Source organism: Dipodomys merriami, unplaced genomic scaffold (assembly GCF_024711535.1).
Source record: "Dipodomys merriami isolate MVZ:Mamm:240054 unplaced genomic scaffold, mDipMer1.0.p SCAF_22, whole genome shotgun sequence".
Lineage (NCBI taxonomy): Eukaryota > Metazoa > Chordata > Mammalia > Rodentia > Heteromyidae > Dipodomys > Dipodomys merriami.
In genome coordinates, this window is record NW_027203604.1 from 1,038,345 (window position 1) to 1,064,577 (window position 26,233).

At 35.3% G+C, this 26,233-nt stretch overlaps 1 protein-coding gene across 7 annotated transcripts in view; it reads left to right on the top strand.

Moving 5' to 3' along the window:
* Positions 1–26,233, top strand: part of Nfib (nuclear factor I B) — a 227,363-nt gene that overhangs the window by 129,379 nt on the left and 71,751 nt on the right. For all 7 annotated transcript variants that reach the window (XM_070033157.1, XM_070033160.1, XM_070033158.1 and 4 more), the window contains exons 3-4: positions 4,980–5,033; positions 26,015–26,083. In XM_070033157.1, coding sequence (XP_069889258.1) covers positions 4,980–5,033; positions 26,015–26,083 — 123 coding nt within the window. The remainder of the gene's footprint in view (positions 1–4,979; positions 5,034–26,014; positions 26,084–26,233) is intronic.

The following is a 26,233-nucleotide window of genomic DNA, read 5'->3' on the forward strand; positions in this document are numbered from 1 at the left end:
ATAACACAATATTAATTTTAATTTGAATTACCTTTTAAAATCAATACATGAAGCATAAAACTTGTACATTACCTTTTAAAATCAATGCATGAAGCATAAACTTATCCTAGAAATTTAATACATTGTATACATTTTGTAACATTTAAGTCAGGTTTGATATACTCAAACACCAGTTTTTGTTTTAATAATGAAAACATTCAAAATCCTTCCTTCTAGCTTTTTGAGATATATGTATGGTACATGGACACTGTCTGTAGTAATACTATGTGCAATGGAACACCAGAATTTCTTACTTTTTCCTAACTGTATCCTTACTTTTTGATTATACATACCCTACTCCTCTCTCCTCCATTTTGTAATTTTCTTTCTTATCTCTTTGGGACACTTCTGAGATTCTAAAAGGCATATAATATATATTATTTTTAAAACAATAGTTAAAGGATATTATTATAAACTAATAGGAAAATTAATAATCATTAGGAGTGCCTGTTAGCAAATATTTAGATCCAGGAAGTATCCAGAATCGTACTGTGTTTCATTTAAATGGTGCTTCCATTATCCTTCAAAAGATCTTTCTCAAATTGATTATCTCCTCACTTCAAAGAGTTGTAACGAATTCACTCAGAGGTTAATGCCCAGTACAAACATTTCACAGGCCATTACTTATTTTTTTATTTTATATGTTTAACATTTTATTGGGCTTCCAACAGGTTACCCCCAAAACATTAGGGTTTCCTTTGTTTGGTAGAAAGAGTAGAAACTAAACTTCACTCCTCTATAACACACCAATTAGTGTATAGAGCTCAATGACAATAATTTCCAACCTAGGTAGAGAAGTTAGGGGAAGTCCAAGTTCCCAGAAATATTTTATCTATGGAATGATCATTTGGCTTTGTGTGAGTTCAAGATTGCATCACAACCACTCCTGAAGCCTTGCAACTGAATAGTGACCCAGCTAAGGAACATAATTTTGGAAAAACTGTTGAGAGCATTTTATTCTCTCATTATGCCTGTCAAACCTAAACATAGAAATATTGAAACTATAGATTGAGATCAAGAAAGAGTCAATGAAAGGTGCAGGGAGAGAGAGAGAGAGAGAGAGAGAGAGAGAGAGAGAGAGAGAGAGAGAGAGAGAGAGAGAGAGAGAGAGAGAGAGAGAGACAGAGAGAGAGACAGAGAGAGAGACAGAGAGAGACAGAGAGACAGAGAGACAGAGAGAGAGAGAGACAGAGAGACAGAGAGACAGAGAGACAGAGAGACAGAGAGACAGAGAGACAGAGAGACAGAGAGAAGACTGATTTTAGTCAGCTGCCTTCCAGACCCCATTCCCTTCCCTTCATGGCATCAACATCTTCCTATACTCGAGACCCCAGGGTTCCTGGGCTGCTCACAGACCCTTTTTCACTAGCCTTGTTCCTCAAAAGCAGTTTCATTAGACAACTCTTATCTAATGTCCTGGAGCATAGCAGTGCCTTCCTCCTTTTTGTTGAGCCCAGCACTACATTATTCCCTTGGAACTCTTGGTGGGCACACCTTGGTTCAGTAGGTCCCCCCACAGACATATGTAATGGCTTTGCATCAGAAAAGACAGAATTTAATCATGTTTCTCTTTCTTCCTCATAGTTCATAAAATATATTAATCATTTTTAAAACTGTCTCTACATTTCCTAATATGTTTCATTAGTGGTGTAGGATGTGTCTGAAGCAGGGCTTGTTCTTTGCAATGATCCTGTGACATAGCATTCTTAAGGTTTTCAAGACTGAGATGCAAAACTCTTAGAGTCAAGTTCTTTCATACCAGATAACATGTCTAGTGAAAGACAGAGCTAGAAATCACTGTAATATATCATTCTCTCTCTCTCGCTGTCTCTCTCTCTCTGTCTCTGTCTCTCTGTCCCTCTGTCCCTCTGTCTGTCTGTCTGTCTGTCTGTCTCTCTCATTCTCTCTCTAACACCCACTCCAGTGTAGAGGGCTTGAAGAAAGTGATGGAAGTGGTTAAATAAAACCCTTTGAGTAGAGTAATTTGACCTAGGTGGTGAATTGAAGGGTTTTAGATGTGGTCTGACTAATCCCTTCTCTGAAGTCAACCACAATCACAGTTCATTTTTGCTTTCTCTGCCAACTATGACTCCCGGGTTACTTCCTTTTCTACCACTTGGAGTCAAGTGACTGATATAGGATGCCATGAGAATAGATTCTATTAGAATTCACAGTCTGACAAGTAAATGTTCTGTTGCTTAGAGACTGGGCCATCTTCTATGTTTTGAAGACATAGTAGGCTATTTTGCTTCATGAGAGTATGCAGACATTCAAGTAAAAAGGAAAACCTGTTATTGGCTGCCAGTGAATACCAGGTCATTTTAGGAAGTGGGATCATTACAAAAAGTGAATGTGTGAGTCAAACTTAGGCTCCACTTCAACCTTCTCAAATCCTTGTGGTTTTTCTCTAGTAAATCATAGTGTTGTTTTTTTTTTTTCAGTTGAAGAACTTTGTCTGCAAGTTGTTGGGAGAGAAAATAGTTTTCAACCAAAAAGGAAAAAAAAAAGAGTAGTATTTTCCATGCAGTGGTAATAGGGATGCCATTGTGTTAGCCCAAAACTTTCTTAGATTTTTGGGAGTGAGGGGGGCAGTACGGGGATTTCAATTCAGGACCTCATACTTGCTGTGTAGGTATACCACCATACCTTACTTATTGAGAGGTGGTCTTGCTAACTCTTTCCTGTGTTGGCCTTGGGCTGTGATCATCCCCCATGTCTGTTCAACACACCCCATTCCCCATCCCCAAATAGCTAAGATTATGAGTATCAGTTACTGTGCCTGGTCATGAGTTTCATTCTTTAGTCTATGGATCCAGGTTTCACAGCATGTGATGGGAAAAGGTTATGGTGGTGTCAGTTGGTAGTTGGCATGCCTAAACATATAGAGTCATAGGCTCATATATAGAGTCTGCAGTTCCTAACTTGAGTTGGCTGTTGCAACTTGCCTGCTGATGACAACGTTAACTGAACTAATGATGTGTTGTATCTAGATCTGTATAACTAGACTAATACATGTGAGGTACTTTGAGAGAGAAAAATAAAACATGGGGTGATCTGAACAGTAGGCATGTACTGTGTAAGTTAGGAATCTCTCAAAATCATAGAATCACTTGGAAGACTCAATTGTGATGCATAGAAATGCCAAGACATTGGAGAAATAAAAGCTGTAGCAAAAAGATGACTTACATTCTTATGTCACTCTATATTTTGGGACTGAAAAAGTAGAAAGAGATAAATGAATTTTGCTTCATTTCCAGAAGAAGGAGTAGTAAAAGAATTTATGAAAGCTGAGAGTGAAGAGCTTTATTCTCTGGAGAATCTAGCTACGTCCTGAGAATTGAATGGTCTTTCTAGTGTCTTTACTTTCTCATTTTAGGGAACTAAGAACAAGTTGAGGGACAATGTAGTAATCACTACATATGTTTGCTAAGATCTCATGAAATTTGTTCTAGATAAAAAAGGAGAAACCAATTAAAGAAATGAAGAGAAGGGTACCAGCCTTGAGTTAGAGCTAGCATGCAGGAGGCAAAGTATAGAAATCAGAACCAGGTTTTATACAGAAAGAAACTAACAAAATGTTCTGCATTTAGAAGTAGAACTAGCAATTGCAACATGCTAATCATTTACCTGGAAGAACAGCATAACCCTAATGAAAAGAGCAGGCTTTTTTTTTTCCTTAAGCAAGACTCAAAGTCTCTTTTCTGGCTCAAGCATAGGGCTAAGTCTTCAGGGAAGAGACTTGTCAGTGTCTGGCAGTTGATTCCAGAGCCATTTCCAATGCCTAGCCTATTACATATTGTTTAGATTTGCTAGCAAATTCAAAATTGCCTTTTGTATGCAAGTAAAAGGTTGCTGAGTCTGAGCCTTCTGTCCCTTTGGCATTTACCCTAAACCTGGTGTGGTCATAATTATGAAGGACATGCTGAGGTGAGGCATACATACACCTGAGAGAAAATCTGTAGAGAAAATCTCTGTCTCTGCTTAGAAGCATGCATTTTAGTTGGGGCAACACAAATTAAGTGCTAGAAGCAATAAAGAAGATTACAAAGCACTTTGCAAGTAAATGTGTAATGCTGTGGGGCACATGATACATATAAATGCAGAGGGGACACAGAGGCAAGTGGACTAAGCTAAATGCAGCAGTCTGGGATTAGTCTGAAAAGACATGTTCCCTAACAATTTTATAGCCTCCATTTTTCTGTCCGTAGCATCACTGAAAAATAAAGTGGAATGGGGAATTTGAATATACCACATCGATCCCATTCTCCTTATCTGAAAAGTCTGTCCATCTATCACAGATGGAAATTACATTGATCCAACAATTTGTGCTCCACAAAGCCATGTTGGATTTCTACCTAGTAATTTATGCTTTTCCTAGTGTTTGCAAATCGATTGCTATTATGAGATGTAGACAAATCTGGGCTGGGATCCAGTAGGATGGGAGGTGATTGGAGTGGATATGTGTTCATGCGAATGAAATCCTGGTAAAGCAGCCTCTCATTTTTATGTATTTTACTCTGTGAATAAAAACATTTTTCAGGTTTTCTTAAGTATGTTTTATTATATTTGGATTGCATTTTAAGGGAAGGTATCTGCTTTATTTCTTATTTCTTCTGATTGGCCTTGATATTTGCCTAACCTTCCCACCATCTTTAGTGGCTTTGTAGCTAGACCTCTTGTTTCAAAAAGGCCTTGTTCCATCCCTAGAATATTATAGACCAGTACAGTACTCGTTGGTTCTTTTGATGTGGAAATATGTATAGACATTCATCTGGTTTGGTGAATAAAATGTTGCTGCCAAAAGGCTCGGGAAAGTGTACTTTATTTAAACATTCAATCTTATTGTTGTACCTTCAATTTTTTTTAGAAGTCCTTCTGAGGATTGTGAAATTCTTTCAAAACAAATTAAGAAGAAAACATTTTCTGTGATTTCTTTACAGATTCTGGACAATCAGGAAGTCCAAGCCACAATGATCCTGCCAAGAATCCTCCAGGTAAATATGTGTTCCAGGACGTTTGCACTCTGACATTGTTGGAGAACAAAGGTACCACTGTACAGATAAACACACCGTAATTAGTCAGCTGCCTATTTTGTTCTGGCAGGCAGGTATGAGGGGTACAAGATGTGATTGTGTTTAGGTTCTAAGATGTGATTGTGTTTAGGTCATTACAGTGGCAAAAACTTATATATTGATATAATTAGCATTTACCTAATTGCTCACGCTTTATTTTTTGTTAGTATTTCTTTAAAAGCCTGTGCTTTACTTGTATGTCTTTTTGGTGCTAAAAGTCATTGCCGTCTGAAAAGCCAAAAGATCTTTTAATTTTTTTTTTAACTCACAAGAAAAAGTAAAAAAAAAATTGTGCACAGTGTTATAACTTATCAATTCTAATTACTTTAAAGGCACTTATGATGGTAGTGGTTTTTTTTTTTTTCTGAAGGATTTTGTGGAAATTTTTATTCTGTAAGGTTTTTATTGGTTCCCCCAAATCAGGAAATAATCAAAGTAGGACTTTTTCTTTAGTATAAGGTGTGCCAAATCCTCTCTTTATTTTCAGAAGTTGTTCCAGATCTGGAAAAAAAAGGGCTTTTACAACTTGGCTACTCTCATGGTTTTTTTTTTTTTTTTTTTTTTTTTGGTTTTGTTTTGTTGTTGTTGTTCAAAAATATGTGGAGTACTTTACATGCAAGGAAGGATTTCTAGATTTCATTGTTATGTGAGTTCTAATTCTTTCTGTGATTTCATTAAAAGAATATTCTAAAAATAAATGAATAAAAGAAAGGCAAAACCCAATAAATCCTAAGGCAGCCACACATTCCCTCTACTTACCCAAATAATCTCATGTGTTATTTTATTGAAAATAAACCATGAGATTTATAAAAAAAAATCACAAAAATAAAAGTTTTTCGGTAGTCTTAGTTTTAAGTCTTCAATTGTTCTATCTTCTGTATAATCGTGCTTGCCAAATTTGAAGTTAAACTCCCTAAAGAACTCTCAAAATGCTTGAAAATATATTAGGCAAGTATTCTCTCACAAGAAAGATACAGCAAAAAAAATATACATATATATATATATATATATATATATATATATATATATTTGAAAACAAGTTTCTTTTTCTTTCTGGCACCTGTCTCTTTTATTCTTTATTTTTATCTTACAGTAATCATATGTGTTCTAGTGTACTTATTAAGTTATTCTGTATTGTAGAAAATCATATACTGCAAATGAAGTTTATATGCCAAAGATTAGAAATCCTTATACAACCTGAAAATATATACTATGTTGATTTTTTCCTTCATAAATTTCATTGTTACAGATTGAAAGAAAATTGTAAAAAAAAATCTGAACAATTTTAAAGGAGTTTCCAGTTAAATTTATTTTCTGTGTAGATAGATCAGAATTATTTTAATTCTTTTTACAAAAAGAAAAACTTTAGAATGTGACAAATTTTGTCAGAAATGTTCTGGAGTTGAGCAGATTTCATCAAGTTAAAATGTCTTTAACTTGTAAATATTTCTTTTTAGTTCACTAGTATTTATTTATTTTTTGTTAAAGTGTATTATATCCAAACATTTAAAAGCCTCTTTCACATCTTGCAAAAAATGAATGGAAGAATATTGTTTTTTTGAAGAGAAAGTTGAAAGATTTGATAAGATTATAAGTCAGACTAAACAAAGGATATGGCTTTTTGGATTTGAATGACAGCTTGATTGATATTAATAAAGTAGTGAATGTTGAAGTGCATTTCTGAACATGTATCCAAGGAATTATGCTCATCTAACATGTTCTGTACTTGAGTTGGATAAATAACCTTTGTGTAGTTATGTAATTTAGTAGAATAAAATTTTAAAATATTTTATCAAGCTTGGTTAAATTTTGCTTTGGCTACGTGTAGTAGCATCTCTTAATTTTTCTGTTTTCAAAGAGAATTGCAAACACTAATAGTTGAACATATACTTCTTTCCTTTTTGAAGTTTTTCTTGGGAATCTTTTTTACAAGCTGTCATGAAGTTAAAATGTTATAGACAAATAGTTTTTAAAGACTGGGTAAAAATATGCCAGGCACTATTGGCTCATGCCTGTAATCCTAGTTACTCAGGGGACTGAGATCAGAGGATCGCCATTCAAAGCCAGCCTAGGCAGGAAAGTTTGTAAGACTGTTATCTCAATAAACTAATCAGAAAAGGCTAGAGTGGCACTGTGGCCCAGTGGTAGAGTGCTAGCCATGAGCAAATGAAGCTCAAGGACAGTGCCAAGGTCCAGAGTTCAAGCCCCAGGACTGGCAAAAAAAAAAAAAAAAGTTAAAAAGAGTATTATATAAACATTGTACACTGATTAACAGATTTTAGAATTACAGTATAATAAAATATACATAATACCTAAATCAAAGGAAATTGAATTAAGATTTCTTTGATCATTCAAATGCCTTCTATTTTTTAACTTTGTGTATTATCATATTATGGACATAACCTTAAAACTTATTAAGGGATTTTTGTTCCCTAATACTTTGAAATAGGTGAAGCCACTAAGCATAGAGAATATTTTCTTTTTTTAAGTTCAAGAAATAAGAATTTATTAAGATTTTTGTTTGGTAGTCAATTAGGATAAACTGTGCTTTCATAATTGTAAGCATCTTGAGTAGTTTTGTGATATTTATTTATCTACTCTTTTTGTTGCTGTTTTCATCTCTCTGTCCTTGGTTGCAATGTACAATTTCCAAGGTGGAGAGTCGGAATCTCATGAAGGTATAGTCCATATTGGAAAATTGAGGACAAAGTTACACACAGTGAAACCAGTCAAATCACTCTGTGGTTGTACTCTTATCACAAAGAGAAACGAAAGTTGTGAAAAAGATCACTTTGATTATCCACACTTTCTTGTCACTGGTAGCTTCCCATTGGTTGATGTAGAGCACATGGAAATTGCTGTCATCTACTCCTACATTTATTGCCCAACAGTTAGAGAAGAAAGGCCAGAAATCCAGGCCCTCTGAAAAATCGTACTGATTCTTGACAGGAAGGTGAAATCCCATTCATTAATTCCATAAGTGTAGATGCATGAGTCTGTCTACCTACAAGTCCAATGTACCACTCTTCTTTACTACACCTTTCTTTCAAATAAGACTGGCTGCCTGAATTGGCAGCTATTCTTTGCTATTTCAGAACTCCTGAAAGTTGACCCTAAAACCCTTCAAATAGTAATATGAACATTACAGATAGGCCTTTAATGTTTAGCTTGTGTTTCTTTTTGGAATTAATGTTTTTGTACAAGTAATCAGAAACAGTACATTTTGGGAGGAAGAATATTTGGTATTTGATATTTTCTAAAACATTCAAGCAGTTCTTTTAGTGTTTGCTATTTATAGAAGTATTTACATAGTCTATTGTATTTTCCTTAAATATTTAGGATTTAGTGTTTGATTTTCGTTTGTTATATTCTTTTAGAGCTAAAATTCTGTAAAAAAATCAGATGATACCCAATAGCATTACCTAGCTATTTTGTTCAACAGCATTAGGCCACTTCAGCTTTTAAATGATGCACATTTCCTTTCCTTATGATGGAATCATGTATTAATCTTTATATCCATTTAGTTCCTTTAGAATATGATGTTAATCTTTTCTAAGTAATAAAAGTACAAGAGTTTCTCCTAACTATTGTCAACAATTAGCAACACTGACAAACTGTTAATTTAGGGACTTGGACTTACATAAAATTTTATTTCCAAGAGTTCAAAACTCCACTGCTACTTTTAGGAATTGTGTGATTGGACTATGATTAGCTTTGACTTGCTTCATTATTTTGTGTCTCCACATTCCTTGGACTGTGATCTCCTAGATTTTCCAAACTAAATCCATTGCTCAATTCTAGAATGGACAATGTCCAAGGAAAACAAAGCAATATAAAAGTCAGATTTTTGCCTATAAATCAATTCTAAACTGAAGTCTCATTTTGGAGTTTGGGAAGGCTCTTAGTTTTGTGAGGAAACGCTCCCTTGGCTGGTAATAAAACAACAAAATGTTGAGAGTTTTTGCAGATTTTATGATGTAAAATTTTAAGGTATTTAAATTCCATAACTAAAACATGGATTTAGACATATCCCCTCTTCTTTCTCCTTTTCTTCTTCCCCCTTTCTCTCCTCCCCTTTCAGTATGTAAGTGCTCTGTTTAAGCTTGAGCATTTGCATATAGTTGGACAAACTTCTGAGATCTATTAGGACCATATATTGTATACTGCAGATAATCTATTCTCTCTCTGAAACAGGAACAGAACTAAGTAAATAATTGAACAAATTAAACTAGGAAGGTCTATTAATCTTGGCAACATGCTTCTCTTAGACAAGCAATTCTTGAAATCAGAAAAATGTTAAGGTTGATCTCTTTGTTTTTATAAATGCTAAAATTGAAGCCAACAGATGGATGTCATGAAAATTGTAAAAATATCTAATAATCATTAAGCAAACCAGCTCTATGCCTGTAGTAGTAGTGTCCACCTGTTGGGATCCTTAGCACCCAGGTTTACCTAACTTTTCATTTTATATGTTCAAATCTTAGAAGTTGGGAAATAATAAGACATTTTTTTCTTTGTCCTTTGCCTTTGAAGAAAAATAAATTTTCAGAGGTTATCATAAATCATGTTTTCTCTTAGAATATGGTACAGAGTCAAAGAAAGGAAGACGTTTTGTTTTATTTTGAGAAATCATGTCCCATTCACTTCTTAATTAATCTTCTCATGTCCTTGTTTATTACATCTATCAAAATCAAGATTTTTTTAAATGGGAGAAAATGCACTATTCAGTGATACTGAAAGTAATTTTAAACTTTGGCACTTGAAAATATGCAATAGACTATAAACAAGCTTTCTATTCACAGAAGTATAAATAGATAGACACTGAAAGTATTGGCTAACAGTGGTTAAGACCTGACATCGTAGGTAAAGCTTTTAAGTAATTTAAGAATGAGGTCTGTGCCAGTCAAAAAATATCAAAGGATTTTTTTTCTTAACAGATTTTGTTTCAGAAATACTTTTCTTCTTTATCTTCCTACTCATTTGAAGACATTAACTTCAATAAAGTCCTTAAATGTTCAAATTTAAGACAGGATTCAGAGTGAAAACAGGATAAAATGAAGGAAGTGCTCTGTTCACAAATTACTCTTAAAAAGCCAGAAGGGTGCATAGCCCTCAGCTACTTATTTTTTACAGGCAACATTCTGAGTACTTATATATAACTTACTCTTCAAAGACTGGTCTACACAGAAGTTGGCACCCTGCCCAGCCTTTACTGTGGAGCTAGCCTGATTACTTGTAATATTTAATTTGAAAAAAAAAAGACAATTTAGAAATATCCCAGAAGATCCTGAGAGAAAAAGGTTTCCCCCTGTATTTCTCAGTCACCTACCATATCGGGCAATAACTAATATTAATTGTCCACTGGCAGCTAAGGTCAGAATTAAATGTTATACAGTGCCTAATAGGAAATATACTCATTATCTTACTCATGTAACTGTTATTCCTCTGTACAGTATCTTTACAATAAAAATATATAAAAAAGAAAAAAATAATTAAATGTTACAACCCAGACATAGATGGTATGGATTGAACAGCTCAAAGTTAGGAGCATTTACCCTTGGGAAGCTGGGGATAAATACCGTGCTACACCAAGAATCATGAACAACTCAATAAGAGGTAGCCCTATGTAAATATTTTACCTATTATTTATTTATTGAGCACTTGTTATGTTTCTGGTACTGGACTTAATGCTTTAGAAAGTTTTTTAAGGTGAATTACAAGTAACCATCGTTCTTCCTATTTTTTTCATCCAAAAATAATATTATATCTGTATGTATGATCAAAATTAAATATTACTTAGTGCTACTATTCAAGTGTCATGACAGAGTTCAAAGTTGTGAAATACTCTTTGCAAGAGTTGTAAGAAGCGTGGTGGCAGGAAAGAGTGTGAACTTTGGAATGAGATTTTCCTCTGAATCAACGCTCCATCTTTCACAATGATCTTGAGGACCATGGGAAGAAGCAGCAATCAGCCAATTTCTCTGAAACTCAGCAAAATCCATTATATTCATGTCAGTTGTGAGGGACAGATACAAGAGCACACCTGGTGACTTGCAGGTGTTTGATAGTAGTGAAAAGTTTGTTGTCATACTTTTTCTCCAGCTGGGTTGATCAAGAAAGCTTCCTGCACGAAATGTCATTTGCTGTGAATCTAAATACAAATGCATTGACTTAAAATGAAATGCCTTGGCAAAGTTACAGGACAAGGTGATCTGCATAAAGTAGAACAGAATAGAAAATAGAATAGAAAACAGAAGAATAGACTAGGAGATTTAAATGTTTCCAGGTTTTTTGTTTTTTTTTTTTTTGTTTTTTTTTTTTTTGTTTTTTTTTGGTGGTTGCTGTTGTTTTTGGTCAGTTGTGGGGTTTGAACCCAGTGCCGGGGCACTGTTCCTGAGCGTCTTTGTGCTCAAGACTAGTGTCTACCACTCGAGCTACAGCGCCGCTTCTGGCTTATTGGAGATGAGTCTCACGTGTGTGAGTGTGGGGGGAAGGGAATTGGGATATTTTCTGCCCACTTGCCAAGGCTGGCTTGGGACTACTATCCTTAGATCTCAGCCTCCTGAGTAGCTGGGATTACAGGCATGAGTCACAGGTAGGTTCTTGATGGAACAGGAAATTTTATTGCCTGTCTTTTGGGATCAAAAGAAAAAGAAAATGCTTTTTTTTTTTGTACACAAGTTTAGTTTGTTTTTAATGGCAGAGCAAGAAATTTAATAGAAAGATAAAAAGGAAGGAGAGCATAAGATTTAGGGATATGGTAGGCTGGAGCTAGAAGGTTCAATAGCAAGATGATAGAAAGAAGGAGAAACATTTCCTACTCCCCATGCAGGAAATGGGAGTTTAGGACTTCCATTACATAGTTTTTAATATTCTTAGAAAAGAGAAAAGAAATGCATTGTTGGAGGGATTTTTTGGGGGGTGGGGATCTGACAAGATTTTTTTTTCTATTAGACCCTTGCAAGATCATTATATGAATATTTTCCCCAGTTACAGCTTAATGGGGTTCTTTCTGAAGCCACCAACCTTCCTCATCCTCTTGAAACTTTTGTCAGTACTTTACTTTTTCTAGCTCCTCATTATCTTTCTCTTTTTCTGTTGACTTCTTCTTGACAATTAATCTCTCACTGACACTTCTTCAACCAGTTTCTCACCTCTCTTGTTTTCTATGGTATAAGAGAAATCCCATCCTGATTTCTCCTGTATTTGAGCTTCTGTCTCCACTGAAGTGATTCTCTAAATCCATGACTTTTAATTGTGTGGTGGGTGCCCAGTGGTTCCTTTTCATCCTGCTCCTGCTAGCATATTCTTGAGTACTTGCTGAATTAGGTGACCGTAGTCTGTTTAAAACATGTAACTCTCCAGGTATTGGTGTTGCCTGTCAGTTATTTGGTGATTTCTTTTCTCTTTGTAACTACATTTTTGACTTTAGTACTCTAGGTATTTTTAGTACATGTTACGATTTTAAGATATGTAATTTTTAAATGTAAATCTTTGGTACCCAATCTTTCTCTTAATGTTTCAAGTCTACATTTTCAAATACATTTTTGACATGTTTTTCTAGATATCTCATGTGTAAGTCAAATTTAGCATTTTCAAAAATATACTTTCTTAAAGCCACCAGACGCTTACCAGAACCCCTTGGTTAGAGCAAGTCACAATTTCTTTTGAAGAGACCCTCACTCACTTGTCTTCCACATACTTTACTTTGAAAAGTTTCTTGAATTTACTCCTTCTCAACTCTACTGTTTTCACATGGGCTCAAACACTATTTCTTGCCTGAAATGGTAGAAAAATTTTATTACTGTCTTTTCTGTTTTAGTTTCTTTCCTCCTTTTCTCTCTCAATCTCCGTTCCTTCCTTTCTTCCTTCCTTTTTTTCCTTTGTCTCATCTTACGTAGGAACATGTTTAGTATAACGTAAAGTTGAGTTGCTTAAAGGGCCCTAATGGCTCCCTACTTACAAACTTGTATCCTTCGTTATCCTTTAAAATTCTGCTCAACACCTGACAACAAATCTCCTTCTTTTCCTTCTGCTATGTGGTATGTGATATTCTGCTGCGATGACAATATGAACTCCTGTTTCTTTAATATTCAAACATTGCAAGAATCTTATTTGATTCTCCAAGCAAATACTGGATCTCTGCTTCCATTGTTTTACTGTTTTATATTTCAAGCCTTTGCAAATGTTTCTCCAATAAATAACATTTAATGATAAATTTATTCCTATCATTCTGTTTACTTTTTGCATGACATACATTCAAACGTTGTTTAAGAAGTATTAGATATGCATGCTTATAGATTTCTATCTAACTCATTTACTTATAAAAAATACCACATCCTAGCTACTCAGGAGGCTGAGATCTGAGGATCATGGTTCAAAGCCAGCCAGGGCAGGAGAGACCGTGAGACTCCTATCTCCAATAAACCACCAGAAAACCGGAAGTGGCGCTGTAGCTCAAGCTGTAGAGTGCTTGCCTTGAGCTTAAGAGTTGAGGGACAGCGCCCAGGCCCAGAGTTCAAGCCCCACAACCGACAAAAAAAAAAATACCACAAAGAGGTTGTACAAGCTCCCAACTACTTATTGACAAATACAGGCTAAAACTTAATTTTTTTTATACATCCAAAGATGAAGTCAGTAGTAATTTTAACTCAGGATTAGTACTTTTTCCCCTTAATTGATCTCCCCAATTTTGATGAATAATAACAGTTCATTAGTGCATATTGCTTTTTGATGAAATAAGAAATGGCTAAATGAAAATGTCCTGTCTATACTTGGCTTCTGTGTTTAAGCTCTGTAAAGATAAAGCTTTATGTTGGGACCCATCATCAAGCCCAAGTCTGAGTCTACTGGCAGACTAGTATTGCAGACCATATCTAGGTTCCTTGGGTGGACATAGTAGCTGCAGCTATTAGAAGGAGGGATCATGGACAGAGGGTGAGTTGATGATGAACATGACTCTTGAGTGACCAGAGGCTCAGTTGGGATGAATGTGGAGATTGTGAACAAGAGCTTCTGAGGAACTGGATCAGATCAGTGATGAAGAAAGCTTTCCCCACCTCATTAATGTGTTTGCTATAGCTCCATGGCAACTTCTGATAGTATCAAGTACTCATTTGTACAGATTGGGACCAACTTGGTACTCCACAGTATAACTTAAATACCATGAAAAGTGCCCTTTTTCACAGTATAATGGAAAGCATTCGTTAATTCATAAGGTAGAGGGGCTGGGAAGGTGGCTCAGTGGTAAAGCGCTTGCCTTGCATGCTTGAGGCCCTGGGTTCAATTCCTCAGCCCCCATAAGCAAAAAAAAAAAAAAAAAAGCCAGAAATGGCGCTGTGGCTCAAGTGGTAGAGCACTAGCCTTAAGCTGAAGAGCTAAGGGGCAGCTCCCAGGCTCAGAGTTCAGGCCCATGACCAGACCCCAAAACAAAACAAAACAAAACAAAATTCATAAGGTAGAGATTGTTATTCAAGTTTTTGCTTTTCTTAACATCACAACTGGATCTTATGTTTTTGTAGTGTCCTAAATGGTGTCCCAGAGAGTCTAAATAACTCTTAACATTTTGTTGTTGGCACCCTTAATGCATTTTATTGCACCTAGTTCCGAAGACTTTCAAGAGGGCACACATAGATTACAATTTATTAAAAGATGTTAATGTAACATACTTTTCTTTGTTGAAAATGTCCAGATTCCCCATGGGGAGGGTCATAACCTGCATGTATAAAGTTACAAATACCCTTAGGTTAGGTTGGCCTAGGCAGTATTTTACTGATTACTCTTTTTTTTTCCCCGGTCATGGGACTTGAACTCTGGGCCTGGGCACTCTCCCTCATCACTTCAGCTCAAGGGTAGCACTCTACCACTTGAGCCATGGCACAACTTCCACTTTTCTGATGGTTTATTGGAGATAAGAGTCTCACAGACTTTCCTGACTGGGCTGGCTTTGAACCATGATCTTCAAATCTCAGCCTCCTGAGTAGCTAAGATATAGGCATGAGCCTGTACCAGTACCCGGCTTACTGAGTACTCTTTTAGCCATGTATCTTTGTGTTTCTTTTGCAATGACTAATTTCACCTAAATATTCCTATCAATTTAAATTCTTTTTTTCTCTTTATCTTTAAAAGTGATGCAAATAATTTTCCTCCCCATAGTTGGGAAGCTAGAACAGTTCTATATGGCAGATACCATCAGCATGCTCTAAGCTGATTAAACCCACTGCACTATGCAGAAGTTAAGCTTGCTGAACTTACTGCCCTACACATGAAAGCACTAAGGTCATCCCACTTTTTTTTTTCTTTTTTGCTGGTCTTGAAGCTTTGAACTCTGGGTCTGAGGGCTGTACCTGAGCTTCTTTTGTTCAAGGCTACCACTCTGCCACAGCCCCATTTATGGCTTTTGCTGAGTAGTTTATTGGAGAGAAGAGTCTTACAGTATTTCATGCCATGGCTGGCTTCAAACTGCAATCCTCAGATCTCAGCATCCTGAGTAACTAGGATTATAGGCGTGAGCCACCGGCATCCAGCTTCTATCCTGCTTTCATACTAGAGTACAATACTTGAAATGAGGGTTCAATTTTGCAGTAACAGATTGAAAACAGAATAAAATTTTATATAGATACTTCTCTAGCTATTTAAGTTTTAATCTCTACCTCCTAAGATTGAAAAATATGGCTTATGGACATTAGGCAAATCCACTAGTATAATTTTTTCTTTTTTCCTTTTGCAACTATGAAAGTGTCACTATATATAAAAAAAGAAAGTGTCACTATATCAAATATTTTTTGGGTGTGGAAATTTAACTCTTCTTACTTTTTAACTTTATCATGTCATTATCCTTAGAAAAATCTAGTTGAAATTCTTTTAGGGTCTTTTGACTTACATGCTACTCTTCAGAGACTTTGACTCTTTTCATATTTATTTCATAAAACAGAACTAGAGTCACACTCCTGTTTTTTGCTGAAATAACTTCAAATTCTTGTTCCTGTTACAGACATCTCTCTACCTACTTCATGCTTTATATCTTAAACATGCCACCACAGTATTTTCAGGAATAAGAAGATAGCTAGCATATTTGAATTTTAGATTTTTTTTAATCATCAAAAAATCAAATAAAAAGTCAAACTATTTATTGATGACTTGAAATGAAACAAGGACAAGGCATGTTATTTCCATTGTTTATTTTTGGCTATTTTAAAAAATGCAGTGAACTTTTTATGGTTATCTTTACTGTTATCTTTAAGTAGCTGCACAAAGGAGTTGCCATTTAACAATGCAGTTTATGAATATAATGTGTCTTGATCAGTTACCTCTTTCAACAGTCTCACCCATTCCTCCCAATCTACCCCTTCCCTCACTTTTCTTGATTTTGCAATGTATAACATTGAATTCTTGATTGCATTTCCCCCTTCTCTTCATTCATCTATCTATTCTGCTCCTCTTGACTTCATCCTACTCTTTTCAAGACCTGTTTCCTGGTATTTATACTGCTGAACTTTGACTTTTTCTTTCTAAGGAATTAAACTATTTGAATTTTCCCTTGAATCTATCATATTTCAGTTAATACATTTGTGTATACTTGCATGCCACCCAACTTACATGTTTATAAACTAATTGCAACTTTTGTCTCTGTGGGCATGACTTACTTTACTTAGCATGATTTTTTCCAAGCCTTTTCATTTCTTTGCAAATGATAAAGTATCATTTCTTTTTAATGGATGAGTAAAATTCCTTTATGTGTGCGTGCACATGTGTGTGTGACTGTATGACATGTGTGTATATATATATATATAGATATAGATAGATAGATAGATAGATGTATATCACATTTTCTTGATCCTTTTATCTACTGAAGAGCATCTAGGTTGATTCTATACCTTGGCAATGGTGAATAGTGCTGCAATGAACATGATTGTGCTGGTAGCTTTAGTATATTTGTAGTCTGGTTTGTAATCTTTTGGATAAATTCAAAGGAGTGGAATTGCTGGTTCATAGGGTAATTCTATGTTTAGTTTTTTTTTTTTTGTAGATCCTCCAAATCTACTTTCTAGAGTGGTTGATCAAAGTTACATTCCTACCAGCAGTGTATTAGGATTCCCTTTTGACCACGTCCTCACCAGTATCTGTTATTGTTTGTTTTCTTGATAATGACCATTCTAACCGGTGAGGGTCAGGTGGAATCTCAGTGTTGTGTACATTTTCATTTCCTTTATAGACAGAGATGTTGAGCTTTTCTTCATATGTTTGTTAGCCATTTTTATTCCTGAGAAAACTAACTCATCAGCCCATTTATTAATTGGGTTGTTGAGTCTTTGAGAGTTTAATGTTTTAAACTCTCTGCAAATTGTGGATATTAGGCCATTGTCTAATGTAGAGCTGGTTCGGTAGGCATTCTTTTTAGCTTGTTGGCCATGTTTATTCGCCATGTAAAGGGTTCTGAACTCAAGGCCTGACATTTGCTAGATAGGTGCTTTACCACCGGAGTCATTCCCTTATTGTGTTTTGCTTGAATTATTTTTTTCAGATAGGAATCTGAGCTTTTGCCTGAACAGCTGTTGGACTGTGAAACTTCAATCTCTGTTTCTGGAATAGTTGAGATCACAGGCAAATATCAGCATTCTCAGTTTATTTGTCAAAATAACTACATTCTTCCTGGTCTCTGTCTCCCACATAGCTGGGGTTACAGACTTGAGCGTGAGAGGTTTCTAACTTAGGAAGGTTGTTTTCATTTTCAAAGGCCTGAGATGGTGTAAGTAACGTTGGAACTTAATGGATTGATAGATAAAATCCATCTGTGTACCAATCTAGATTTGGTGCTGTCTCCAAAGGTGGTTGTTTAATCACCTTTCTCTTCTGTTTTAGAGTTGACAGATTCTAAAGTACACATGGGTCACCTGCAGCTCTCATGAAGCTGCAGACTGGTTCCAGAGTCTGGAGTGGAGCCTGTTCTTTGGTTTTAAGAAACTGCGAGGATGTGCCAGTGCTTTGTGTTCTACTGGTTCACTGCTAGCATAATGGTTCCCAAACTGTGTTACACATGTGAATCATTTGGGGAAACTTTTGAAAAAGCCCTCATAGCCAGGTCTCACCCCAGAGGAATTAAATCAGAATAGCTTGGGTTGGAAGCCAAGCATAAATTGGTTTCAAGAACCCCAGGTGGTTCCAATGCTGAGCAAATTTTGGGAACCACTGCACTAGGGTAATTGGTCTATTTCAGGTTTTCCACTTCTTTGCAATTTTGGTTACTTTTATTTTACCAAGTAATTGCCCATTTAAGTTTTCAGAGCTGTGGTCAATAAGTTGTATGTGTTATCCTCTTATGATTCTTTTAATGTATTTGGTTTTGATGGTTATGTCTCCTTTCTAATTCTTATACTTGTATATTTTTGCTTTCTCTTGTTCTTTTTTAAGCAGCCTTGCAAGTAGTTTCTCTGCCTTGCTGATCTCTTTGGAGAATTTTATTTGTTTTATATATCATTTAAAATATTTTCCTTTTTTTTTTCCTAAGAGCTAATTTAGTTTTTTTTTCCCTAAAAGCTAATTTCAGCTTTTATCTTTAATTCTGTCTTTTCAGTTTTTCTTAGATTGTTTTATTCACCTCTTCTCTTATGGTAAATAATTCCTTTTGTCTTTTTTCTTTTCTTGGTAAAGAATTCCCCTTTGCTTCGCCTTTTACTTTTCATTGTTTTCTATCTAGCTTATAATTTTTACTTTGGTTTTGTCTTTTGTTTACAAGTGGTTTAGAGTTTTACTCACTTTTTATTATTTACTGTTAATTTTCTTTGTCATAGTTGAAAGAAAGGTTATGACCTCAGGAAGTCTCCATTTTAAAGATGGACTAAAATTGTGTCTAGTTAAAGATAATGATCTTTTTTTTTAAGGTTTCATGGACATGTTAATAAAGGATAGCTAATTTTGTATGATATAATCTAATAGTTATATTTATCTTCCAAAAGAGATATTTTAAATATCTCACTGACTTCTGATTCCTACTAGTGATTCTATTTTTTTTTTACCAAGTTGCTTTGTATTTTAATAGGTTTTTATTTATATACTTCTGATTTTTGTGGTGTGTCATTGAGGTTCATCAGTGAATGAGCACAGGGCAGTAACAGAAAGTCTTTGTTAATCGTGTTTTCCACCCATTCATGGTGATTTTTATTCTCTTCATTAAAATTCATGTTAAATTCTCTCTTAGCCAATGCTAATTAACACTGCTTGCTTGAATCTGCCTGATTTTTCTTTGCGTATTTATTTATTGGCCATTTCTCTTTTCTTTATTGTTGTAATTTTGTCATAAGTGTATTCCTTAAAAATAGCTAAATCTTATTTTCTTTCTAAATCTTATCTGCCTGTCTTGCAAGTCTCCCTTTAGAGCCTTTCTAAGTACTATCCTCTGGTTCAGGGAGGTGTGTCTTTGATACCCATAGTCAAGATAAAAGGCACACATATAATTTGATATACCATAAAATAAACATAACTCAGTAAACTATAAAATATCTGCCCTAATGAATGTAAAAATCTGAAAAGATAAAGATTACCTTGGCGTATATATTAAATGTTGTATTTAATTTCTGATTCTTGGGTTATTGTAATCACCATCAAAGATTTGTGTTTCATATTAAATGAGAAAGTGAAGTTAAATTAATATTAGAAGATTAACGTTGATCCAGGCATGGTAATTTCAACTACTTGGAAAGTGGAAGCAAGATCATGAGTTCAAGGCTAGTCCAGACAAAGTTAGCAAGACCCTGTCTCAGAAACAAAGCAAAACCAAACTGGGACATTGTGTGAGTGTCAGAAAATTACATAATGAAACCCACTGAAAGCTATTGAAAATGTGTGGAGAGGAGATTGGAGGCAGGGCAAAAAAAGCAATGAAGGGGGCGAATCTGATCAAAATCATATATGCACATGTGAAATACCAGGGCAAAATCCCTTTGTACAATTAATATACTTTAAAAAGGAAAGAGAGAAAACTAAGAAGTGAATTTTTTTAAGTGATAGGGAAAGAAAAGCAAGAAAGTAATTTTCTAAAAAATGTGAATCTTTATGATTTTGTTGTTGGTATTGGTGGTGGTCCTGGGGCGTGAACTCAAGGCCTGGGCACTGTCCCTGAGCTCTTTTTCTCAAGGCTAGTGCTCTACCACTTTGAGCCACAGCATCATTTCCAAAAATGTGAATCTCCAGAAGTAATCACAATAATTATAGGGATAAAATATTCCTACTTTCATAATTTCTAATTTTATCTATTTAATGTTTGTTCTTTCAAATGTTCCATTTTTGAACATTCTTTACAAAGACCTAATGCATATGTATCTGAAAACAATCAGCTTTTTTCTTATATAAATAAAAAGGATAGCATTATGTAATGACATTTTCCTGCTTGAATTTGGAACATCCCTGCTACTCTGCATTGAGGTGGAATGATGGATATACTTGTGGCCTACCCAGACAGACCTCTCTGTTTTGTTAATTACAGGACTAAGGATTAAATTTTGGATTTGTCTTTTTTAGGCAAGCATCGGATTTAAGCTATGTTACCAGCACAGTTCGTTTTTGTTTTGTTTCTGAGACAGGGTCTTGCTAACTTTGTCTGGGCTAGCCTGAAAGTGTCTAGGAACTGTAAGAGTTTATGCCTTTTGACCTAGGAATCTCACTTCTGGGAACTCCAGTCTAAAGATTATTATGAGAAGTGCTGACAAAGATTTGTGTGCGAAGACATTAATAGCAGTGCTGTTTATATTTTTTTAAATAGGAAAAAACCTAAAATGCCAAACAGTAAGAAAATACTCAAATAAATGGTCACATAAAATATGCCATGTATTCATAAAAATTATACTTTTCAAAAACTACCCATTCTAGACAGAAAGATGTAATGCTAATAAAAAAAAGTTAGGGTTTGAGTTTATAAACATAAAATTGTTTTGAATTTGACATTAAAAATAAGAGTTTTGTAGCTTATTACTATATAATTGAAATGCAACAAATAAGAGTTTTGTAGCTTATTAATATTGAAATGCAACAAATTATACATATTTGAAGCTTGCAATTTGATGAAATTTGACATGGTTTTATATCTGTGTAATGGTCAGTTCAGTCATATTATTATTTGTAGAGATAATAGATACTATTATCTATTAGATATTTTTATCTATTAGAGATGCAGGAAAAAGTTTAATAAATAAAAGAAATACTGAAAAAGCATTGGAACCTATTAAGCCATCATATTATGTTAAAGTTGATAAATTTCTGCCTCCCAGGACCATTGAATCTTTTCACCAGGGATTTACATTTTGTATTGAGGGATAAACACAATTCTAAATTAATATTATAATATTAACCATGGCTATAGGTTGGTAATCTGCAGAAAAATTGCAGCGCTTAATAGTTCTATTTCATAATTGGTTTCCAACCTTGTTTTTTATTATCTTTAAGTAGTTGTTCAAAAGGCTTTCAATTCATCATGCAAATTTATGAGTACAATGAATCTTAATCAATGTCTGCCCTTCCATCCCTGTTAACGATCTCTCTGAACCCTACACATTCCCTAAGTTCCCAGCCTTAACTATGGACAGTCAGATGAGTTAAGAAATTGACGAGAGCTATGTTTTACAATATCACCACAGAAAAATCCTGGGTTAGATGTGGATGTTACAAGATTGACAAAAAGTTAGTGTGTAGTAAACCCATCTCTTCATGAGTTGAGCAACATTTACAATTGGAATCATGTCCATCTGTTCTCTGCTTAAAGGAAGAATATAAGAAAAGGGGTTATAGGAAGGTGTCCAAGAGTAAAAGTAAAATCTTTGAGTCACCAAGGGCTTCAGAAGTGCTTTTCTAAGTTTTCCACCCTAAGTGACAATGCTTATATCCAGCAGTGGTGTTTAAAGCCACTGTGTAACTTGTTAGCTCTGTAGATAGAAATTTCTTCATCTGTGAGATGGCAATAAAACACCTCATCTCATAGGATAATTTGCATGAGAAGAATGAATTCATGGCTATGAAAGTTTCCACACAATAGCTGGACATGTGTTGCTTATTATTACTTTCACAGTTCCACATTCCTTCTTAGGACTTTTCTCATTGGATAACAAATGTGTTCATTGAGCCAACTAAACAGCTCCTGGAACTATGCAGAATAAGTGTAATCCGCCATCTACATTAACAGTCCTTCAGATACTTGAAGACAGCATTCATGAATTTAATAACTGCTTTCCTTTTGGCATTTTTTTTTAATTTCAAGAATAGAACACTGTAGACCATAGAAATGAGTGTTATCAGTCTTCCTTTGGATTTTCTATGTAAATGTTGTTTAACATTCAAATGGTGCTGATTATAATTTGAGATATTAACAGTTAGATATGCCATTGTGTCCTTCTGTTATTGTTTGTAAAAGAGGTTAAACACTATATTAACTTCTGAGTAGTGATTTAGTGTGGCTTTTGTTTGGGAAGAATAAAAAAAGAAGTAAAATAATATAATTTGATATTGCCTTTGAGACTTTTCAGTTTGTGAAGCTCTTTATTTCCTACTCAGTTTTATTTTTATTTTTAAGGCATACATGTAGTGTAAATACAACATTGCACAAATGCAAAGTTATTCTTTTCTTCTTGGCTTAAGCTGTGGTGTGATATTGCTCAGTAACCATTAAGCAGCTGCTATTCCTCAAAGATGCGCATATTTCCTTTGGTAGATGAAGGGAATTTACTATCTCAATGTCTTCAGATTGCGTTAAGATCCTTGGCCTTTGTATCAGCTTCTGAGATTTACAATGATCTGTGAAACATGTAAGAGCCTTGTTTCTTAAAGATCCCTGAAGCCTGGAGGGGACAGGTGGTTTTATGTTAATAACTTTTCCCTGAGTCTGCCTCTGTACTATTGCAAGGCTCGTGACCCATTGCAAGATTTCTCTCCAGTTATTTTTCCAGAGTCCTCAAGTATTGTCTCTTGCATGCTTCAACAAGCACTAGTCTCCATCCAAGTATTGTGCTATTCAATCTCTTCCATTTTCCTTTCCACTCCTGAGTAATCCTTGTTCATTATTCAGGTAGTGCCATGTGTACAGGTGCATGAAGGTGCCACCATAGACCCCAGGCTATTCTGTTGCTTGATTCCCACCCACCCATCAGCTCTTTTGGCTCTTGTCAATAGGCCTTATCACTGGTCCTTGGGAGCTCTTCCTTCAGTCTACTGTCCCTATGCTCCATGAAGGTGTGGAACCCAGTGGGGCTCCTGGGAGTTGTATTTTAGCAGTGGGTTCTGAAGTACTTCCAGTGCCAGTTGTTTTAAAGTGTTGATTTTTAAAATTTGTGCTTGCTTTGCATGCATGAAGCCCTGGGTTTGATTCCTCAATACCACATAAACAGAAAAAGCCCAAATGGCACTGTGGTTCAAGTGGTAGAGTGTTAGCCTTCAACAAAAAGGAGCTCAGAGACCTTGAGTTCCAGGCCTTGAATTCCAACCCCAGGACTGGCAAAGAAAATTTTTTTTTTCAAAATTTGTGTTCTGCATTGATTTTGTAGTTACTTTGCTTATAGACAGTGAGTCTGTTATTGAAGAAGATAGAGATGAACTAAACCCTGTCACTTCTCTAAATTAAAGGAGTTGATAATCCAATAAGGTATTTAACACTTGAAAACAGATATCTTGGAAATTCTGAATGTGTAAAATAAATATAAACTAGGTGTGCTTTGAGTACAGAGGAAAGAAGATATTTCTCTCTGCGTCTTGGAGAAAGGTTGGGGAAGAGAGAGTGGAGTAGTAGTATATGGAGTGAGTGGCGGTTGAGAGGGATATACAGAAGACAGCTGATCAGAGAGAGCTACAGGGGAAACACAAGGGCAGGTATCTGTACACTACCAAAAGATGAGGTTAAAACCTGTAAATAAGATTTTGCTATTTACTATTTTTTTCCAAGTTTACCATATATAAAAAGTATAGCAAGCTCATCTTTCTTTAAAATGAAATATGTTTATCTGTAATACCTTACAGGAATGTAGAAAATTAAAAACACATCTTTGCTTTCAACTCAGGAAAGCGAGTCAAGTATCCTGTTTGTAGTCACAACTTTTAGGCACCTTGTACAGTGCTGGTTACATAGAAGTTACTCAGTAATTACTGAAATTGATTAAACCTGGTAAGGAATTAATAGCTCAAGAACTTTCTTAAAAGTGTATCACTGAGTCACAGCCTCCATACCTAGAATTATTTAAAGTATTTTATAAAATTTGAAAAGTGTATCATATATGTTCTTTGAGCAGGGACTTAATATGAGACTAGCTTTTATGACTGAGATCTTGTAGATTCTTTTTTGCTCCCTTTTCATTCTGTTTCTAAAGAGTAGGGATGAGTGGGTATGAAATAGTATTCCCACATGATTCCTACATGATTGGAGTGAATGGTTTCCTATCAAGTCTGGTGATGCCAGTGAATGGTTTTATCATGTATATGATATATGGCTAAAAAGCAATATGGTGGCTTTTGTTACGGTAAATTTTCTAAGTAAGAATTTACCAATTATTTGGGCCCATTTAGAGTTTAGTGTGTAATTCAGTATAAGGCTAAGTACTGGCTGTCTAGCTAATCTTAAATTATTGTTCACATTTGTATTGTGCTTACTGTGGGTTGGTTTTATATTTTTAAATGTAACTTGGTTTTCATAATAACCCAATAAGGTAGGTGATTTTATTATCTCTAATTTGTAGATGAGGTCTCTGAGACACAATGAGGTCTAATAACATGGCCAAGATTTCATAACTGGTAAATTGGCCGGGATTCAGATTCCAGCTCTTTGACTTGAAATGCTCTGTGTTGCTAAAGCACCCAGCCTCACCTCCATGATCTGAATCTAATCCCTTGGTCATCCCTAAAGCTCTGGAAAATCCAACAAGATTGCCAGTTTTTGTAGCATTACCCTTTGTCTCCCTCCCCACCCCCTCAAGTATTTCAATTCCAAGGATTTTTAGACCCTTTATATTGTCTTCCAAAGGCAGCCAAATAAACCATATCCAGTCTCCTAAGCCACTTTCTCTCTCGACACCCTAGTTCTATTCCCGTGACCTACATGAGAATTGAAGGATATTTTTGATATGTGCTGGATATAGTTAGATCAGCTACTAAACACAACTGAACTTTCTCAGGCTCCTGCAATGTGGACCACTGTGGCCCCTGTGTTCGGTCACATACGCATGTGGCATACTTAGAGGCCTGAATCCCTGTCATTTGCTGAATGAAATTTCCAGTTCTTCAAATAATGAGAATTGAAGACATAGTAGCAAGAGTATGGAAAGCCCTGAAGTTGTGCAAGGTATATTAAAAGGACACAGAATGAGGTTGATGCAAAGATGTATTTGCTATGTGTACAACTTCTGCTTTGTGTTCCTGGTGACCCTGGAACAAGGGTAGGAGTTTTGGTAACAACAGCTCATTTTTCTTTAATCAGGGTAGGATTTGTGAAAGAACAGTGGTTTCAAGAGATCTTTGAAGTATTTCCAACAAGGCGCTAATTGTGGTTGTGGTTTTCCTTTTTCTCCTCCCCCTCACCCTTTTAATGGGTAGGCTTTAGCCTACCAGGTGCTGCAGCAGGGCAGAATGCATTCAGTGAGTGTCCCAGACCTTCATTCTCTGTGCGTGGGACATGGCAAATAAACCACCCCAATTGCATACATTTAGAGAGTTAACGAAAAAAATGTCCTGGGAGCTTGTTTTGCATCTACACTTCTTACTTTTGTTCAAACAAGCATAATTTACATTCATTAGAGTTTTGCTTTTACTGGTCCTTGTTATAAACATTCGTGGCTTTTGTTCTAACCTTTGGTCTAAAAGCTATCAAATTCTAGGATTTAATCATTGTTTCACTTCCTGCTTGTGTTGATTTTTTTCCCCTTGATATCTGTTTTCAGGATACCTTGAGGATAGTTTTGTAAAATCTGGAGTCTTCAATGTATCAGAACTTGTGAGAGTATCTAGAAGTAAGTAAATTGTTTTCTTTTTATTTAAGTACAAGGAATGATATAACATATTTTCTATTTTTGAGCATCAAATGTTTTGTGGACAGTAACTACATATTAGGAGAGTTTTAATTTTAAAATCTCAAGTATTTTGTTGAAATCCTAGGTGAC